The sequence below is a fragment of the Anguilla anguilla genome, chromosome 14, assembly GCF_013347855.1.
Source record: "Anguilla anguilla isolate fAngAng1 chromosome 14, fAngAng1.pri, whole genome shotgun sequence".
Lineage (NCBI taxonomy): Eukaryota > Metazoa > Chordata > Actinopteri > Anguilliformes > Anguillidae > Anguilla > Anguilla anguilla.
The window spans coordinates 15,274,659-15,297,076 of NC_049214.1; the positions used below are offsets into that span (position 1 = coordinate 15,274,659).

General features: G+C 37.2%; 1 protein-coding gene across 1 annotated transcript in view; it reads left to right on the forward strand.

The window, feature by feature from the left end:
- LOC118212347 (transmembrane protein 8B-like) overlaps positions 1–22,418 on the forward strand; it is a 49,553-nt gene that overhangs the window by 17,295 nt on the left and 9,840 nt on the right. The window contains exons 2-6 of the mRNA XM_035390130.1: positions 1,510–1,699; positions 3,814–4,021; positions 6,414–6,547; positions 7,303–7,571; positions 21,946–22,325. Of these exons, the coding sequence (XP_035246021.1) occupies positions 1,510–1,699; positions 3,814–4,021; positions 6,414–6,547; positions 7,303–7,571; positions 21,946–22,325 (1,181 nt within the window). The remainder of the gene's footprint in view (positions 1–1,509; positions 1,700–3,813; positions 4,022–6,413; positions 6,548–7,302; positions 7,572–21,945; positions 22,326–22,418) is intronic.

The following is a 22,418-nucleotide window of genomic DNA, read 5'->3' on the forward strand; positions in this document are numbered from 1 at the left end:
AGCCCTTTGAGCAAAATATGTCCTTGATGCGAATTCCACTGTAGTGTGTTCTGCGTGCATCTAAATATTAGTGGATGGCTGAATTAGAAATATGACTTTCACTGCAGAGTAATTATTACTGATAAAAATTCTAATAAATTAAAAATGATGCAAACTACTGACACAGTTCACTCTTGCTAGGGAGTTGCTTTAACTACACATACAGGTTTCAACCACTGCATAGGGGATACAAAGAGAATAAATGGAGAGGGGACAAATGGTAGTGAGTGAACTCTTACCCTTGTACTGGACTGAAGGAGAGACCCTTCTCAGGGAAACAGTACTTCCAACAAAGATAGAACACTAAATGGTAAAATGGACTGCATTTATCCAAAGCGCTTTACAATTGATGCCTCTCATTCGCCAGAGCAGTTAGGGGTTAGGTGTCTTGCTCAAGGACACTTCGATACGCCCAGGCTGGGGTTTGAACTAGCAACCCTCCGACTGCTAGATCTTTATATTTTCTGTGCTTTTCAGGCATGAACATGCTTTTATTTATGTTGCTGTTATGAATGCTAGCACTGGCATGTAGTTATGAGTATTTCAATTATTGTTGAATTTATTACTGTCTGATTTACGCTACAATTTTAAAGCAGTCTGACATTGGATGTGCTGTTTTGTATGTATTTTTTCAATTTTTTCAGTTTTTTACCTGTAAATCTCAAATTTCAAGACTCTCCCCCCAAACAATTGAAAGAGCATCTAATAGATACCACAATATAATTCTCGAGAGAGTCCATTAGTGTATAACAAAATTGTCAGTGCACTGATTCGCTCTGTCTCTCAAGCAAAAGGAGATTTACTGTGAAATGCTAATGAACACATGCAGATGTTGCCTGTGTCCTTTGAAGAATTGGATCCTACAACTCCAAGCGCATAGACTAGGACAAAAATGGCTTTTCAAATTGTTTTTAATGTTTTTATTTTTGAAGATTTGTGTAAGTCTTTGGTGGAGGGTTGATCTTGAGTCATTAAATATTCTGCCACTCAACATTTCAAAACTGCAAGCAACAAAAATAAAAAGAAGAGCAGGAGATTATATATATAATAATGTGCATTGGCTTAGGTTCACAACAGCTCCCATCTAAGAATCCATACACTGTATATAGGCAATCACAGCTAATTCATATAAATCAGTCACTATAAATCACAGCAAGTCAGTAAATTTAAGATCACGACTTATAGCATTTTGACAGAAATGATTAAAATTCAAGGTTTTAAGTGGCAGTAAGAACTGATAATGCTTTTCAACACACACAGCTCAAAATGGTAAAGATGGAAGAAAAGTGTATCTGGATAGTACCTGGATCTAAACGGGTCCCAAACCCTGAACAAGATCATTTGACGTTAAATAATTGAAGGAAAACTTTTGGAAAAGTCATACAACTCATATTAGGAATGGTTCTGCCTTGAGAACAAAAAGAAAATCACCTGTCACCTAACTAGTTTTCTCCATTTTTCATTCCGCAGACTGCCTTTACGTGACGGACTATTTCACCCGTACTCCTCGGAAACTGAATGCTTTCCGGTCATTTGCCAGCGTGGAGCTGTTCCACTTCAATGTGCCTGACGACACTGTGGTCGCTGTCTGGAACCTTATCACGTTCAAGGAGCAGGGTGGCACGTTTGGAGACAGCTGTCCCGACCGCAACGTCACCGTGTGAGTGTGGGGCTGTGCCGGGACTGTAGACAGTGAGGGCTTGGGGGACATATCGCTGCATAACTGAGGCAGAATGGAAGTTGAGTGCAGATAGTGAAGGGATGTTTTCATTCTGCTTGAGCCCACATGTGCTTCTTTACATTTAGAAACCATTAATACATGCTCATACTCTATGCATTATTAATTAATTTATTTTTTTACATTCAGAGACTGGAAAATCAAGGAAGTCAGCCATTTTTTAAAAATTCTTTGCTCTTGGAACAGGAGTTATTACTCTAGAAAAAAGGTTTTGACCTTGAAGTTGTTCTGCATAAAAATGTGTACATCATTTAGTTGTTGAACGTTGTTAATAACTAATTCAAAGAATCCTTCTGACCATAGGAAATTTCCACATGATTGATGAGCTATCTACATATACACTACATGGCCAAAAGTATGTGGACACACCTTCTAATTAGTGGGTTTGGCTAATTCAGCCATAACCGTTGCTAACAGGTGCATAAAATCAAGCATACATCCATGCAATTTCCATAGACAAGCATTGACAGTAGAATGGGTCGTACCGAAGAGCTCAATGTCAAAGGATGCCACCTTTCCAACAAGTCAGTTCATCAAATTTCCGCCCTGCTAGAGGTTCCCCGGTCAACTTTAAGTGCTGTTATTGTGAGGTGGAAACATCTAGGAGCAACAACAGCTCAGTCGCCAAGCGATAGGTCACACAAGCTCACAGAATGAGACTGCCAAGTGCTGAAGCGTTTAGTGTGTAAAAATAGTCCGTCCTTGGTTGCAACACTCACTACAGAGTTCCAGACTGCCTCTGGAAACAACGTGAACTGTTTGTCGGGAGCTTCATGAAATGGGTTTCCATGGGCTGAGATGTTCAAAAAGTGCATATGGGTGTGATGTTCAGGTGTCCACATACTTTTAGCCATATTTTTAAATAGTGTAGTCACAAAATTGGTTAATTTGCTATAGTGACCATCAGGTACAGTTGTGTTTAATGCATAATCCCTCTGTGCTTGGAATGGAGTGCTTAGTGAAACGCTTCTTATATAGCCAGTCCTTATCACATATTCGAAGAGAATAAGGGTGCTGCATCTCCTTTTAGGGGGAGAAATGTTTTTTTTTTTTTTTTGTAGCACTCAGATAATGCGGGGTTATGTAATTAATCTGGTTCTTGTATGGCAATTGGTGGATATATAGAAGGATTAGTGTGGGAGAGACAGCAGGACAGCTGAGGCAAAAGATAACAACCATGCTTTACTACTCCTGGATCAATAGCTAACTTCCTGCTCAGTGCTGAGGATTCTCATTAGGCACAATTCAGCCGAGGAACCAAACAGTTGTATAGCTCCCAAGGTCTTCGTGCGACATGCAGAGAATTGCTTCTCATAATTTAACAATGCAGCACTCAGTTTAGAGTGCCTCAGTGCTGGGAGTCCTCAATGTACCTTGGTTTGAAGCTGGAGGATGGTGCTTGAAAGGGACTGACATTAGAGTGACACTATTTAGAGGCAAACAGGCAAACTTCTCCAAAACTTTACACCGTCTTTCTCTAGAAATCCAAACACGTGATTTTCTGAGAAGTTTGAATGTTTCTGGTAGCCTCAGAAGGCCATACAAGGTGCCTTGAACTCATAAATTCCTCAATAAAAATTGCATACTTCCATAGCACTGAAATATGAAATGGACAGAAATGGACATAACAAAACAAAATAAAATTTAAAAAACTCTGTAACTGTTTAGTAGCACATCGTGTTTTAAATGTTAAAATTTCTTTTTTCTGATAATGAATGCAACAATACAGCAATACTAATGTGTCACCGTAGACCAGATTACAGCTGTAAAATGGCCTGACTTGACATTATATGTGTAAGAAAAACAAAGTACCAAGTCAAATGGCCTGATGCAAGTTACGTTCACTGTGGACCCAGTGATTAATTGTGCAACATGGCACTTTGTGGGTCAAATGTCCAGTTGAAAAAAAAACATAAATTTAAACATAAATTATTCCTAAAAGTATGGCAGTATGATGCTTTTTTGTATTTGTTATGGATTTTTTTAATGCGATTCCCACCATAAATGTATGAGTGATCTGTTGATTTGATCTGCAGGTATTTCCGATCCGGGGCCCCACCCGTAATAAATCCCCTCCATACTCGATTTCCCCATGACACCATGGTCCCCAGTGTGTTTGCAGTCACCCTAACATGGACGCTACCCAACAGGACAACTGGAGTCTTCAACGTCACCAGTCCCCTTCCTGGGGACTGGTTTTTAGCTGCACATTTACCAAAGGATGAGGGGAAGATTTCTGTCAAGGTAAGTCTACATCTGACCTCATAGACATTTTTGGATGCATCCCATCATCTGTTGGGAACATACTTGACCATCAAACACTTATTTTATGCTGAACATACAGAATATGTTTTTAATGTTTATCAGAAAAGACTTTCAGTCAAAACAGCAAGTGCAATATGAAGGACTGATGTCACTGGTGTTGCCCTGAAAACCCAAATAGTTATTTTGATAGATGAAATCTGACCGTAGATTAAATCACTGTAAATAATAATGATAATAATAATAATTTCCCTTAATATTAGGAAATCACTAATGGAAGAAAATCAAATTTTAAAACATTAAAATTAATCGAAGGAATGATCAGTCACATGAGTATCACCGGTACAGAGCGTAAGCACCATACTGTAGGTCTGTTACATCCACCATATGAGTCATCACAAAGATGATTAAAGATGAATACCGCAATGTATCACCACATAATGAGAGTCATGAAGAAACTAGATGACAATACTTTAATAATGAGCTATAAATACACAATGGCCATTCTGACAGAATTGGCCTGGACTTATGCTGTCCATAATTATCCATAATTATCCATACCTGCCATCCTGCCAAGTTCTTCAAGTACTTCTCAATTATTGCTTTTTGCACCACACCTACCCGCCGTTCACCGAACATATACACTGCATTATGATATATACCATCTACACGTTCAGTTAACCGGCTACAATATTACAAAGCCATATGGATTCCACAGGAGCTCTTCTGTTATCACCCAAGAAATTTCCTAGTTCCAACAGCTAGTCTGTTCATGGCCTAGTGGTCAATGTTATAGTCTATAGACTATGGGGTACTAGGTTCAAGCCCAGCCAGAAACAAGTTTCTTTAACCTGCTTTTTTCCAGGCTGGGTAGCTAAATACATACATACCAATACAATTTGGACATATAGACACCTATTCAATAAACTTTGACTCTCACAAACCCATCCACACATATGTTTGCCTGTCCATGTACTGCATGCTTATACACACAAGGCCAAGTGACTTGAAACAATTGAGGAAACATTGGGAAGCATTGCTTTGGAATACAGCTTATTTAATTTTGGTGAGGCAAGATAGCATATATTGTTTGTAGTACAGTAACTTGGCGTCTTTTTGACATCAATACTTTTAATGGCAGGCCTAGATTTTGCCAGTTTGAATGAATGAGTTATAGACAGTGTATGTCTTGTATGTGTGAGTAACTTGACATTTTTGTATGTTGAAAACATGTTTTTTATGAGATAATGTTTACATGTAGGATTCTAATATGAATATAATGTAAATATGTAACCAGCTAAAACCAATTTGAAATATTTTTGTGCTGTAGTTAAATTCACATCATCTGTATTTAACAACTGTATGTTATAAACTGCAACCATAAACAATGATCCATGTAGGGATTTGGTTAAAAACAATGCTGTGTGTGTTCTTTGTTTGTGTTCTTCTTCACCTTTCTTCAAATGCTGTTGCCTTGTGAGATCAATTGCATACCCTTGGATTGTTTCCTTCCGTGCTATTTTGAAAAATATTATATAAAAAATATATAAAAAGTCACAGTGTATGTAGGCTGTGAAACAAGGTTTATAAACAATGTTCATTTTACAGCACAGAACAGACAAAGAAGCCAATGAATCACTGACTTCCTGTGCAGTAATAACATGGCTCAGTAACCTCACCAGGAACGTGGGTTGTTTTGAAGATACTTTGACAGCACTGCATGCACAATAAAGTCAACCAGAAAATACAAAGATAAAGATTCCACAGTGCCTTGTGAGGTATCACAACTGAATCGTAAATCTGATGAATGTTCAGATTTTTAGGCACATTTAAAAATTGTTGGCAAAACTACAGAATAATGTTTTCTGAAAATGCTCTGAGAATGTTTGATGTCAATGACTCCCACTGTAGGCAGAGACACCTCCCAGAGCTATGGGATAGCCTGAGCTGAGAACTGGGAGTCTTCATTATGATTTGCTGTTTTAAGCTGTCATAAATAACACAGTTCATACACACGCACATCCTTCCCTTTTCCCTTTCCCACCAACCAGAGAATGACGCAATCACCCGGTGAAAATGTGTATTCTTATAAATCTGGACTACTAATCTTTCATTCCTTGATCTTTTTCTCTACTTCTAAAAAAGTTGTCAAAGCTATAAATCACAAACAACTTGTCTAAAGAAAATACATTAAAAATAAATTTCAAATTATATTCATTGACTGAACAAAATGTCCTGGCACTTGTTCTCATTGATCGCAAAACAGTTTTGGTTGTTCACTTATTTATTTATTCATTTATTTATTTACCAGCCTACAGAAGATTGTTGCATGACCTTTTACTCAACAGTCCTCTTCCCTTCACTCCATCTGTAGGGACTCTACGAGGAATGTCAATACCTCTTTCAACCACAGCTCATTGTCCAGAGGCTAATTGGTATTTCAGTGCTGTACCCTGGATACTTCATAGATCAGATGATCCCAGTTCACAACAGATCAGTACTATACAAGTAAGTGGCTATTACTTCCATACTGAAACATAAACAGCACCTCAGTATACTGTGAGACAGAGAGAGAGAGAGAGTGAGTGAAGCAGAGAGAGAGAGGAAAGCAGAAAAAGAGAAAGAGAGACAGAGTGAGAGAGATATTTCATATGGTCTATGAATTTAAAGCATGTTCACTGAGCAGAATGATTGTGGCTCTGTAGAGTCATACTGTAATGTATTTTCAGCACAGCAATGCCACCCCTTCCCTACACTCTGCTCCTCATTCTAGGCACATCCTGTCTCTCCTTGTCTGCTCTGGTGGGTTCCAGCGTTCATTAATTTCAAATGTGCTCTCTGCTCAATTAGCAAATAAAAGATTTTTTTCTAAGAAATCTGAGGGAGAAGGAAAAATACAAAAGCCAAACAATATTGACCGATTATAAACAGCTCCATTACCTACCATAATGTGCTCACTGTGCACTTAAATAGCACTGAACACCATAACATTTTTAATCTCCACAATTACAAGCAGTTTTGTGATGGAATATCATTTACTCTTTGGGGTAACAGATCTAAAATACTGTTAATTTGAAAGCGTGTAATGCTATGAAGAGCTCATACTTAGGATTGTAGTATTGAGTCAACTGTCTGCAACTGTAAATGAATTAAGTTGCATTCATATCATTTTTTAAACCTAATTTTTACCATATTTTTGAATGTATGATTACTGCTTAATGCATACTGGACCTCACATAACTGAACTGTTTTGCTTGTTTTAGGATATTCGTTCCTAACTACATCTCCCAGCTAAAAGTGCAGCTGGCTGACTGTAGTACGAGGAACAAAAGTACAGAGAGCTGCCCTTTGCTGCTGAAGATCAGAGCCAGGGCACCCCCACTTCACAACTCTTCTTCTGTGGACTGCCAAGAGCAGAGCATCTGTGAGCTGGATATGCCCCTGCATTCCTGGGAGCAATGGTACTACATCCTTGTGGAGAGGTACCTCGGTAATGTCGACGTCTACTTCCGCATCAGAGTCCGGGTCAAAGGTCAGTCCATTATGAAAAAATCTGCTTGTGGAATTTCCTGGCTATATTTCAGAATGTTTTGGGAATAAATAAAATAAATAAAAATAAAAAAAACAAGTGCTTCATAATAATTTGATTAGTTTATCATCACGTCAGCTACATTTGAAGGTAAACCATAAAAGTAATGGTATATGGTGTATTTGTGTTCTCTGAGTAGGTTTTGGGTATTACAAAATAATTGAAAGATACTTGACACTTGACTTAAGCATTAATGAGTTCTGTGTGCCCTGAAGCTCCACTACATCAGCATTTATCTAAGCCATGAGTGAAATGATATCAAATGGTGTCACAGCATTGTGGTTGAAGTTATGTTCTGCATGTAAATATGCACTGTAAAACCTTTTGATATTATTAAAACATGCACACATGCACAATTATATAGCAAACATGTTTTTTAGTGCACACTCCAGATTTACAGTACAAATCAATTTAATCCACCTACAGTAAAACTCTTGGTGCTTTTAATATGCAATTCACAATATAAATTGCCTTTTGCCACTTGTGCCATGAAACAAAATCACCCTAACCCTAACTCTTCCTAACACAAAAGATATACAATATTGCTCGAGTAAACAATTCGAGCAACATTTTTCTATCACAGGTAGTAAAATAAATCAGCCTTCATAGCTATGCCTCTGCAATAGACATATTTCTAAATAAAGGACAAAACAAAAGTTGTTGGCAACCATTTTTAGGACACTATTGAATGGTACAGTATCTCCAGAGCGACTATGGAGAAATCAGTGCAGACTGCACAAATTCCCAATGCTTAGAAATGCAGACACATGCAGGTAGTAACTTATATTTTATACTTTACAAAAGCTGAATGGAAAACAGGTCAGACCAAGATTAGTGACGCATTATTTTAGCAACATTTATGCAATACATTAAGGGCAACATGAGGGTTGCGTATGATGTATTGCAAACTTGTGTTTCCAGGAAAGCCTGAACCAACCCACCCAAAATTATTTTATTTTTTTTCGATGATGATTTTGTACTTGAAAAGCCATTCAGTTTGTTTTTTAACCTTTGTTCATTTAGCTTTTATGTGGTTTTCAATGACTCCCCAGACCCCTAAAGGAATATTTAAATTCAAAAAAAGTTAAATGAAATCCTTCTTTTTTCCAATGTGAGGGGTACGCATGGCATTGCAGCCACGGGCACATTTTGCATAGCTTAAAAATGATAGATTTCATTTATGTGCTACTTTGAAATTGACCATGGATAAGATCTTTATATTCAGGCTGCTATCAGCTTTCTTTTTTTAATATGTCTCCCTGAGGCATATTTCCCTTTGATGGAATCAAGGACATTTGCGGAAAATAAATAAATAAATAAAGACTCACTGTACATGATGCAATACGATCACCCTAATGAACTCTTTGCATTGAAGGATACATTTGACAAATAATGATGGTTTCTGTTGTGTATTTTGTACTAGTAAGCAGTTGGTCAGTTTTATGGTATAAAGGGCTCAAGCTTGCAGCTCCAATTTGAGGAACCGGCCTTATTCTCTACACCGCTTAGCTGATTTAATTACTCATTGGAGTCATTGCCAGAAATAGCTGAGGTGTTTGCTTTTCTGTGTGTGCATGCATATCTAATTCTTCCTCTCTAAACAATTTGTGCCCCAATAGTATTCTTCCATCTCTGATTCTGTTGAAATTTATAAATAGCAGCAAGGGTTTGATGGGCGAGAATTTTAAACATTTGAGTCTTAATTAATCAAAAATGGGCAGATATTGCCATTCTTAAGGGAAAAGTATCTGCTTAAAGTCAATGCAATTTAATAATAATTTTCAAAACCATAACAAATTTATCCTACTAGACTATTGACTAACTAATATATAATTTTCAACTTTTCATTATCAATATCATTTTTTTTTTTTATCATAGACTTTACTCTCAATATAACAATGGCCTTGAGAAATAGTTTTCTTAATTGGGCTGCTGATCACTGCTCATTAACAAAAGGCCTCTGATATTTTGCCTCCGCTGAATGACACCTGGATAGACTGAGGCTGCTTGTAAAAGGATTTTCAACATCTGTTATAAGACAACACACCGTGTATGTGTACTTGTATTGAGTGTTATTTATCATACAGCATAATTGAAACATCAGGCAAGGTACTGAAGGATCAAAACATTTCAAGGTGAATCTTCTTTTATGATCACCTTGTTTATGTATTTTATTACGTTTGGTAGTCCAGTATTTAATGTTCGGCAATCTACTGTTCTCATTCAAGCACATAATATACTGCATGCTATTGATGTTTCAGATAGAGAAAGGTTTTCAATAAATTTCAATTCATTTTATTTTTTTTATTATATGGCAAAAATAAATTTATACACCAACAGCTTGTTATAGAAAACTTGGGCCTTACTCAGTACATTTATTTGTTTGTAGAGGTTTTGTGTCCTGCAGTGGTATAGTAAGGGAGAAAGAAGGATGAGGGAAGAAGAAAAAAGGAGAGAATAAAGAGAATAAAGGATAGAATATGTTTTTGGAGCAATTCACAGAGCCAAGTCTTTTCCAACAATGAACACAATGATCTATAGCACACCAGCAGATGAATGGGATGTGTGATCTAAAAGCCTGGGGCACATTAGAAGTTTTCATCTTCAATTAATGTTCAGCTGAGTGTGCTTTAAATTGGTGTTCACGCTGTAGCAGTAATATAACATAATTCCATAATTCCACGATACATTATTTAATCGTCCATAATTTAAACTGTACTGACAGGTTTTTGTTGTTCGTCTTAATTGATGTATGTTGGTATTTATTGAGTTTATATTTATATATCTAGCCAGAGAATATCATTAGCAGATCATACAAGGACAGGATATATGATCTGTAATGCACATTTTGGGAATACCAGTTGGAGTATACTGGAATAAACTGTAGGGGGAAACCTTTCCTTTAGACCCACTTGATGCAGTGCAATATGGGGAAACTGTTTTATGATGTGGAATCATATAGTTGGAATATAGTCACTGTATACAGCACTATACATAGTGTCACTAACAAGCTGGAGTACGGGTGTTTGTGGTTTCCTTCCTAGTCTAGCTCCATTTCAACATGTCATCTAATCATCATCCCTCTTAGTGTAAACAGTTCCTTACCGCTTCAGTTTCAACTTTATCTGATGTGAGTTGAGCATTCTAGTACAAAATAGCCCAGTTACATGCTGAATATTATTTGAGGTTTAGGAAAGATATCTCCCTCATTTTAGAGTGATTGTGACATCACGATGGTTTGTTACTTTTACTTTGATAAAAAACAGTTTGAAATGAATGAGTTAATGCAATATATCATCAGCCAGGCAGAAACAGAGCGGTTGGTTGAGACAGCTCTAATTAGAATAAAAATACAATATGGGACTCTCTTATTAGAAATGGGATGTGTGGTCTCCATGACTCCATCCAGGAATGAGACATCATATTACCATTTAATGGCCATTCAATTTAATAAAAAATGTTCCTTTATAATCCCATTAAAGTTGTTCCTAAATTAGGAAACACTTCAGCTGACAGCCAGAACTACCACAGGGTGCATCCACATGAATATTTTACCGTAGAAAATCCATCTCTGGAAAATATTATGCTCAGCTTTTCAATATGCCGTTAATGGTTATAAATAATTGAGAGCTGCAATCATTACTCAGATATTGTCTTTATTATCACTGGCCTTGTCTGCTTTTTTCCCCATAATGGGGTCTACTTTTAAGCTTTAAGGGAGCCTGCACTATTGTAATTGGTTTCCTAAATTGTTCTCAATGTTAAAATGGTGATCTCATACCGCAGAACCTCAGAGATGCAAACCTCAGAGTTATGGACTGATCAGTATGGGCTACGAACCCAGCAATAGATTTTCTTGTTTATTGTCACTGATGTGATCTGCAAGCTGGGAGTAAGTTTCTGTGGATATTGAAACTGAACCTAGTGTGATTCTGTGTTCAATACACCTATCATTTCAGTGTGTTTTTTGAAATGTTGTTAGATACATTTATTAATTAACCATTCCAGAAGCTATTTAAGATGAAATGGATAGTCAAATGCTACCAGCATATTCCCAGACTACTCCCCTTTGAACACTCACAGACACGGTGTATTTTATAATACCCCAAGAAACATTGCTAGCTTGCTTTGAAGGAAAAATTGACCCTGAGTATCTGTGCATCTAACAACACACATTGATTACATTCTTTATGACATCAGTTTGTAATGTTTTTGTTATTAAGAATGATTTTATTTATTTATTTTTAAAAGCACTTGTCAACTGCAGACAGTTTATTTTTATGTTGCATCTTATTTTGCTGCATCATTTGTCAAAGGCAAATGTGAATATAAATGAACGTCCTGGTGAGACCCAGCTCACAGCTGGTTTGATTACTTGGTAATTAACTTATAGTACACTTTTTAGCTACATATTCCTGAAGGGCTTGTATCTCTGCAATTATAATGTAATTACACAAGAGAACTGACGTACTTGCGCTGTTTCCACTAGCAATTAATCAGTCAATAAGAAGCTTAAGAAACACACATACAAAAAAAAAAAAAAACTGACTGAAAAATCTGTTGCTGTTTTTTTTTTTCTTTGCCCCAAATGTATAACAGAGTTGGAATTAGTATAGTGATAATTCCATCACTGCAGACCTACAAGCTGTGCTAGCCAGTGGAGGTTGGGCTTCCCCCACTCCAGTTTCTTCCAAGGTTTATGGCCTTCCTTGTCTCTGATCCCTCAGGAGTTTATTTATTTATTTATTTATTTATTAGGCGTGCTTAATTTGTGAAAGATATGTTTTGTAAAATATGCTGTGTTAATAAAATTTTTAAATTTTATTTATTTATTTATTTATATATATATTTGATAATGCTGTATTAAATACATAAATTGATTTTACTATATTAAAATAGGAAGAATTGGAATTGCTGACAAACACCCAGGGATATGCAGTGAAAGACTGAACAAATTTATTTAGGCAGACACCCTCCTTTAATTTTCAATAATGAAAATGACAAAAGATCATATATCCTTACAGTCCTAATTTCTGCTTTATTGGACTGAAAAGACTTGGTCAGCAGCTATTTGTAATGTAGTTGCTGATGGAGTTATTTGAAGGAAATTAGTTTACTGAATCAGGATTTTAGCAGCAACACAGGACATTGAGTAAAGCTATTACAGCACATTATGCTGACTATAATAAGACAAACTATAAAAGAGCATTAAAGTGTATTTAATGCAAATTACAAAAAAGATAAATAAAAGGTTGTATCCCAGTGTGCATCGGGCAAGAGGCAGGAATACACCCAGGTCATGTTACCAATCTATCATGGGGCCACACACACCATTCCCTCACACACTCATACCTGTGGGCAATTTAGAGTTTCCAATAGTTTTATGGTCATAGAAACATAATTGTAGTTTGATTACACAGTGCTCCATGCAACACAAATTTGACATTTTTCAAACTGTTCTGCACTGAGCAGCCATATTGTACTTTGCTCAAGCAATAAAGGTATTCATATATTCATAGAAAGAACTCGTCACGCCATGATAAGATCTGCAGTCCTGCCTTTTTATTGCTGAAAGTTACAAATCAGCCACACATTTGAATCAGTACTTTCAAAATCACATGACTTCACACAGAAACAGAGGACAACAAAATAACTGTAAAATATAAATGTGCTTGCTTGCTATACTCCCAAGAAAGGCTGAGGGGGACACATAGTGGAGAAAGCTTGGAAGGAAATGCACTCAAGTGTTTCAAACTGACTTTCCAGAAATATAAATATATAAAAAACTATTAGACCATAATGAAACTGACAATGTCTGAATTGACCTATTTGTTTTATGTTTGTGAAATACTGTATCAAAACCACGGGAAAAACATCTTAAAACAGTGACCAACTCCAGTGAAATTCTGACTGAAATGTGATGCAAGTTGCATGAAAGCCGCAAACCAGAAACACGTACAGAACGGCGTAAAATTCAGTTTTAGAAGCAAGCATGTTTTTCTGGGGTTTAGTTGCTAACATTTACAGTAGCTTTTACTACATTAACCTGAGCAAAATAAAGCAGCACAGTTTGGGGTGTTTTTCATGGTTTGGGCTTGGCCCTTTAGTTCCAGTGAAGGTAACTCTTAATGCTACAGCATATAATCACATTCTCGACTAATTGTTATTAATTGTTATTAAGTTAAATAAAGAGTGACCAACTTTATTCTATGATAAAACATTTCTATCATGATGGGAGTGCTCTCTTCCAGAATGACAATGCCCCCATCTCCAGAGCATGAGGGGTCATGGTTGGATGAGTATGAAAATGACGTGAATCATATGCTATGGCCTTCACAGTCACCAGATCTCAGTCCAATTGAACACCTATGGGAAATTTACTTGTTAGACAGCACTCTCCACTACCATCATCAAAACACTAAATGAGGGAATATCTTCCATCCATCCAGTAGTGTTCCAGAGACTTGCAGAATCTATTCCAAGGTGCATTGAAGCTGTTATGGTGGCTCATGGTGGCCAAACATCTTACTAAGACACATATATGTATATATGTATATATAACAAACTACGATGTTCTGTGCATATGCAAAAATATTATATGGCAAAACAGGGCTCTTATGCCGTGGCTGCAACTAAGATGCATGGAAAGAAATAAAATATTACATTATTTCAAAAACATTTATTCAAATACAAAACTATTATGTGCACATCCACCATTTAGCTAAATGTAATTCCTCTGGAAATGGTCGATGGCCCTAAAGTTTGGATTCTACCGAGTTGTCTGTCACTATCAGCTATCAAAAACATAAGAACACAGAAAAGCCCAACCGAGGTACGTGGCCTGTCCAGCACCATTTTTGTGAAAAATATTTCATACATATAATTGTGAATATCCAGAAAGGGTATTGTTCATTCCATCTTTCCCATGGAAGAAATTGAAACCATATTCAAAGCTGGCAGGTAAAAATGACAGATGACTGAAGTAAATTAATTCACATCACACTGGCTAGTACAAACTGTAGAGAAATGATTAAACTAACAGAGACAATAAACAGAAAAACAAAACATAAAATATTTTGCACAAATAGATTGCCTTGCCAAAGACATATCTCTGCAACAAAGAACAAAGCAAAACAATGAAATACATATGAGACACTGGGATAAATAATTTCATTTGGGCACATTTTTATTATTTAAGTTTCTCAACCAGGTGTGGCTTATTTACATTTGAATTACAATACTATATATATATATATATATATATATATAGTCTCTTTCTTCTTTTTCAGGGATAATATTTCTTGGACACTCAATATTTCAACCAGAAATATTATTGTTTTATCGAGGTCATTTCAGTATTTCTCTTCAGAAGGCATTCTTTTACATTTGCATTGCTTGTCTTCTTAGTCTGTTGATGGCATCCAGTGGAGAGACTGTTTGCAAAAAACAAAAGAGGGCTATTTTACAACAATCAGAGTTTTAAGTCCATGGGAGCTCAGAGCTTCAACATCAAATGCATAAAATTTGGAGAAGCAACAATCCCAGAGCTCAAAGAAACAGAATTTATGTGATATATAAATGAACAAGTTTGCTGCATCTTTCATTGACAGACTCAGTGCTTTCACATCAAATTATCAAGATAGATAATTGCATGTCTCGTTCAGAGAGTCCTTTTCATCTTATTTTGTTTTCTGCACAGTGAAAAAATACATTTTGCATTAGTAATTGTGAGCAATATGTGAGAATGAGTATAACTATTCTAGCTTTTAAGAAAGAATGAGGTTAGCCAAATGTGTTTACGGTTATGAGTCGTACTCTGGTGACTAACTTCATTTGAAATGTTGGGCCATTGTGGTGGAAAATATAAACATTTCAACTTGTAAAATGGCCTCAGTACATTTAAAACATTTGTCTTTCCTTTGTCTTTCCTTTCATCTCATTATAGTGTCAGGAGAAACAACATAGACCCATTTGGCTGGTTATATTCTTAGGCATAACTACTCCATTTTTCTGCAAAATACTTGTTTGTCATCAGCCCATCAGAACTTTCTGATCTACATTTAAATCCATGGAAGAACCAATTGCCTAAATGAGGCTTGGCTTGCCTAAACACCAAACAACAGTAAAGACTATTCAGCCTGCAACATCTATGCATATTAGAGGTACAACAGTGTATACTGACCATTTAAAGAGCATGTCCTTGAAAAGTGACTCCTTGAAGGCTATAAAAATTGACTGCTGAAAAATAATTTTTTGTAAGTTGTCCTGTTCTCACTGATTGGCACAAAGCCATTCAGCATTAACTTCATGGTCTGCTATAACCAGTCTTTTCAGATCTTTGGAAGTGTGTTGGTAAAAGTATACATAATTCCCTGAGATAACATGATTACTTGCATGTTGGTACAGTACAGTACGGTGATTTCTGTCAATCAAAATGAGCTGGAGTTTATGCAACCGTTGGAAGCAAGGTTGATCCTAAATTATGATTCAATCTGGTCAATAAAGATTCCATAGCACTTACTAAAAGAGGAACGTGTCATCCTTTAAAGTTTTCAATCTGGGCAAGTTTCCATCCCCATGATTTTGAACAGCTAAACCCCTGAAGTTCACTACCCACCTTGGTCCCACAGGTCATCAATATAATTAACCACTGATTCTTAGTTACCTTCCTGTGTCACAGGGAAGGAAGCAACTTGACTCAAATGCAGAGCAAGAATGCAGGAGATTCAGATGCCTAAAATTAAAGACTTTTCTAGAGGAACATGGCAACAAAACAACAACCAGGAATGGCACACGAAAAACACATAGAACTAGGGAAAACAACAAAACTAGAAAGCACACAGGAACAAAACAATCACCTGGAGATGGGAGAACTAGAGAATATACCAGGGAGATATACGAAGCAGGATTTCTGAGTTAGCTGGATAGCTGCATTGAGTAAAACCCAGAACAGCTCTTTTAAAATCAGTCCATATTCCAGATTTAGGAAGATTACAGGTTTTACTCTGCTGATATATTGCAGATATCCAGCAAAATCTGTAATCCTGCTTTGTAAAATTGGGCCCAGTGGCTGGCAAATAGGAAACACAAAGACTGAGCGAAGACTAAGGGTGAACAAGGAACCCATATACACAGAAACACAGGTGAGAACAATAACCAAATGAACAGACACATCCAGGATGAGACTGAATAATAATACAATAAGAACTAATTAGGAAAACACAAGACGGAAAACACAAGACGGTCAACACTAGGGACACGGGGCAGGCAGCCTCTGGTGCCGAGAAGGTGGAAATGTGACATTCCTGCTTAAATAAAGCTAAATAAATAAAAACATAAATGATCAAATCATTGTTTCCCATGTGAAACTCAACAGTGTATACTTATGCAAGATTACTATAAATCCAGTATAGAACTTTGCATGCATTTGCTTTTACAAGACACTGTAGATGGTTCTTAATTTGGATACCCACCAAAAGCCTACTCGTGTTTTGACAACAAAAGAAATACAATAGCCAACAATGCGTAAGCATCTGCAATGTGCACAACTGATTCTTCAGCCTGTTAGTGCTGTTTTGGTTTAATGCCAAAACCTGAGAAATAAGCTGGGGTATTCACAATCTCGCTGGTGTCTGCAAAGACAATCGATTCCAATGTAATCTCTCTCAAGCGTTTCAAAGCTCCTGCTTGCTTCCTCATTGTCCTGTGCCTAAGGGCTGGTTGTGTGGCACCGTGTCAGTTTTACTCCTGTGGTGGAGGAGGAAGGCTTTGGAGTGTGTTTCCTTCCTCCTCCTTTGCTTTCCTTCCTCCTTTGTCTGTCCATTTTGATGTTGTTGCCAAGCTTTTAATGGAACGTTGCCGAGCACTGCCTGGGCTTTGCTAGGAGGACCAGTCATTGAGAGACAATGATAAACCTATACTGTTTCATTTGTCTGTGTGATAAGGACAGAGAAAGGGCATGCCCAGAATTACCCGAGTGGACCATATTCAGCTTTTTTTTCTGAAACCACAGGGCTTGAATTACGTAGCAGCTGTACAGCTGTTGCCATGGATGCCCTGCATTTTGGCATCAGTGCCTTTTAAGAAATTACTACCTGCCTCGCTAATTGTGCCTGATTTTATAATCTGTGTGGCTGGGGTGACCGCTGGAAGAGGGAAAAATTGTCTCAAAAAAGTTTTCAGTCTCGACTTATGGAAAAAAACTATCTTTTTACGGCACAAGTGGTGCTGCGCCTCATTTTTCCCATGGCATTTCCATCACCCCTGGAAGCCTGCCTTGTGCTCTTGGAAGTGGGCTTGGCAGCCCATGGTTTTTTTGTCACTTTCTGAAACAATCACATCAACCATGCACTGTAAAACACTTATTGTTTCTGGGAAATATGCACAAATTGAGTAATAGGAAAAACTACAAATAGCCATGGATTCATTTTTATTCTTCTGAAGAAAAATGAATCAGCTGAATTGAATTGAAATAGCCTTGAATTTTGGCTGAACATTAAATAAATTGCCTTGATGAATGGATGTTTAATGACTCACATTTTTATTGTGGCACCAGTTTCCAGGTGTCATTACATGAATATCGTCCTGAATCATTGCATTACAATCTGGAGTGATGTGAGAATAGAGAACAATACTGCGGTGTATTTATACAATGATTCCACAATGATGTATACCTGTTTCTTATTTAGCTGTTGTCACACACAGCGACACACCCCTTTCTGAACAGAAGAGTTGGACACAGGGAGATACCGGGAGTTTCCGGTCTTTTTTTCACACTTTTAAAGAGCGAGAGACTCAAGTTTCTATAAAACAAACAAAACTGCTTTGCCCTTCACCCTCACGGGATGGGGTAAAGATAATAAAGAAACACAACAAACTAAAATAATAAAGACAAAATAACAAAACTACGCACTCTTTCCAGCCTTTACCCGTGCTGGTTATTGCTCTCTCTCTCTCTCTCTCTCTTCACTTTCTCGGTCACGGACCTGAACTGTGGAGGGCAGCACACCTTTAAGCACCTGGGCTGATTAGCCAACGCAGCCCAGGTGCGTGTGCTCTCTCCACCAGCCGACACAGCCGAGACCAATCTGCCTCTCAGGCGGACCGACTGTCACCACGGTATTCTCTAAAATAATAATAATAATAATAATAATAATAATAACAATAACACAATTGGAAATTGTTTTTTCATTTATTTTTATGTCTAATTTTTTTTTTCTAAAAACAAGACATCTATTTGTCTAGAGGTGATGCTTTCCAAAGCCAAGACTGTAGGCACAAAAAACTGACTCATGGCTGCCAGGTAGGACAGAGAGAGACAGGTTCACAAAAAGATGCGTGGGTGGAAGCTGAATTTCACTGAAATATAACAGAGAAAGGTGCTGGCAAGATTGCAGGTTCCAACAAACAGTTTTCTTTGGCTCACTACTTAATGCAGGTTTTACATATACCTGCTACACAGTGACAAGGTACAAAGAAAAAAAAGGTTATTAAATGTTATACTTATTTGTAACTCATTGTTGAGACAGATTTTGTGCATTGCCAAGGAACAGAGCAAGCAAAATGCTTTTTAATTCAGAATCTGTGCATAATCTGCTTTCATGTTGCACATCACCATCATGGTCCTATTTATTACAAAATGTCAGGGTTTCAGTACTGTGTACTACCAATAATAATTGTGAGCACGGATTAGGATTGGAAAAGGAAAGCACACTCGCTTGATGATCCAACCTAAAAGTTTCACAAATGAGTAAAACTGCTATCTTCAAAAGGGTGAAAAAAAAAACAATTGTAGAAAATAGTTTTGTTTTCTGTTTATCATAGTTTCATCAGACTGTGTTTATCATACATCGCATATACCTGCACACAGACTAGCTGCAGAATTGGTAAATTGTGGTGTTTCTAGTTTTTGTTTTCATTTTCATGTCATGACTTTCATTAGTCAGTTCAAGTAAAATATGGCTGGAATTTACCTCCTGCATGGGGATGTGCACAGTAAAATTACTGTGTCTACTGACAAAGGCTTGTGCACAGTACTAGTGTGGTTATTATTATGGTCATACACCTAGAATCATTACACAAGCCATACATTAACATTAAAGGCAACTGAAACTGGATTTGCATACTTTGGGGGTATTCTGCTTGGGTGCATTTATTTATTTATTTTGGGAATTGTATTGGTGTAACTAAATAAATGCGCAGTAAAAATTGACAAGTAGCTCATTGAATTAAGTTGAATTAACACTGGGAATTTTACTGCCTACAGATTAGTAAGTAATTTGGTAGGGAAGCAAATGGCAACTTCCTCAATTAAAAACAAATCAATGAATTAATATTTCTTGAACATATATTAATACATTTGTATATGATGTGAAAAATTATGCCACTGTGGCACTTAATTTCCAGAAATAATAGGTAATTGTGTTGCTCAGACATCCACAGGACATAATGATATATAATGGCATGTGCTTTGGTGAGCTACAATACAAGCACGTTGCCTTCCAGGGGACACTCAGTAGTATACTGTGTAATGACCCTTCAGGTCATATTGTTCTTCAGATATGGAGCAACAGAGCTCAGGATGAAAGCAAAACAAAAAGAAAACAGCTTCCAGATAAATCCTTCAATTTAGTTTGCTTAAATGCATAAATATGTTGAAACGTCAGTGTTGCACAGTGCATGTGCTATTTCATTCCTGCATACATGCATATATAGGAATGGGATGGCACATGTACTGTTCAACACTAATGTTTTCAACATATCTGTACATTTAACTGCACTAAATCAAAGGATTTATCTGGATGCTGTTGGAGAAAGTGCTTTTTATTTTGTTTTCATGCTGAGCTTCGTTTCTCCATATCTCATGAAGAATATGAGCTAAAGGGCCATTATACAGTGTGTTGTATATCACCAAAGCACATGCCATTATATGTCATTAGTTTATGCAGTGATAAACTAATTTTACAGAGATAACAAGACCGATTTTCAGAATCTGTCACTGGGAAGGAATGCTGTGTGTACCACAGCAATAACAGCACATACAGAAAGTTTGAAAAGATGTGTCATTTCATCCATCCATGATTCATATCTGCTTATTAAATGTAGCTCCAGTGACAGTGTGCTGTAACAAAGCCAGAAAGCTAAAGGCTTGCAAAAGAAAAGAAAAAAAAACTTTCCTGACAAAATGTTGACACGCATTTTTGTCTTAATATTCTGTTCTGGCAGCCCTACAGTAAAACACTCTGATTTGAGGCCTTTTCATGTTAACACTATCTGAGAAGTTAATACTTGCAGTAGTGGAGCACATTTAGTGGAAGACAGGTTGCTGTCACAACAACTCTACCACAACGTAAAAAAAGATGAAAATCTTTAATCTTAAATTATCATGCTAAGATAGATGTCCCTGTAAAGTGATTTGCTATGAACATTGTTTATTTGGATGGCATATTTTGCTGTTTTTCTTATTTGAGAAACCTGTCTTTCTAGTCTTTACATTTGTCACTTGAATCTGAGTCATGAAATTGTATCTTGTGTTAATGAGAAACTGTTGGCCAGGAGCCAAGATGATTAATAGGCAAAACTGTACAGGTATGTTTCAGTTTGATTATATATTCAGTTAAGTGACTGAGGGAACAGATGATTGAAAGGGTAGGTAGATACATCAAAAGCCTCCATGGGCAGCATCTTCTGACCGGAATGTTAATCATTTTTGCATTAGAAGTCTTATTTACCAAGACTGTGTATCATGAAAGGTATTATGAAAGGCAGGCTATAATCTGTGTTAAAAGCTATTAAGGAGTCATTGGACCCTGAACCCGAGTGTTACTGAATCTCAGGTGGTATGCCTTTGAAGTTCAGTTAGACTTTGCACAATGCATATTACTAAAGCCTCATGAAATGTGTCCCACACTTTCGTGAACGCAAGGTAACATATTTCTAAATCAATCATCAAGTGAATGTGTCACATTCACTACGTAAAGTGATATTCTGGACTTAAATTCTCTGTCACAAGACTTACGGCAGACCTTAAAAAATAAAGGCTAAATTACCTTCGTACATTTATATGAATGATTAAAGAAGATACTGTGCTTTAGCAATAAATGTATAATGCAGGCTTCATCAGGGCTTTATAGTAATATATGCATATTATAAAGTGTAAGCCAAGAGGAGTTTACCTAGTTTAAATGGGTCATAAAATGTGCACAATGTGTACAAATGATAGGATCTGCTAAGCATGTAAACATTGAAACTGATAATCACACTTTCTTGTCAGTCACTCATCTTTTTCTTTGTCTTTTCTGCATTTGTTCATTTTCAGATTGCTCCAAAGCTTCTGTACTAAAGGGATCCTCAGCCTTTAATATGCCTCAGTCATACGGCAACGCTATGGGCACCTCGTCGTCAGAGGCCCTGCCCGTTTCGGGCCTGCCCAGTTTGTCCTGGAACGGCTCAGCACAGAACCCCTTCCTTCTCTCCGGGGACGGCATGGCCTACCTCGGCCTCATCACAGACACCTCCAAGTGCTGGCCCATCCAGCCGACCCTACGCAACGAGCTGGACACATTCTCAGTGCACTTCTACATCTTCTTCGGGCCTAACATCTCCGTGCCTCCTGACAGGGCCACTGTGTTCGCCATTAACCTCATGCCTGTCCTGGACAGTGGAGGAGTCCTCAACATGGAGGTGCGCCTCAACGTGGTGAGTCAGAATGGCTTTCTCTGTCTGAATATTCTGCTTTTGCCCTTTTGTAGTTCCTGTAAGTGCATGAGCTTGACTCCTGCAAAAATAGTT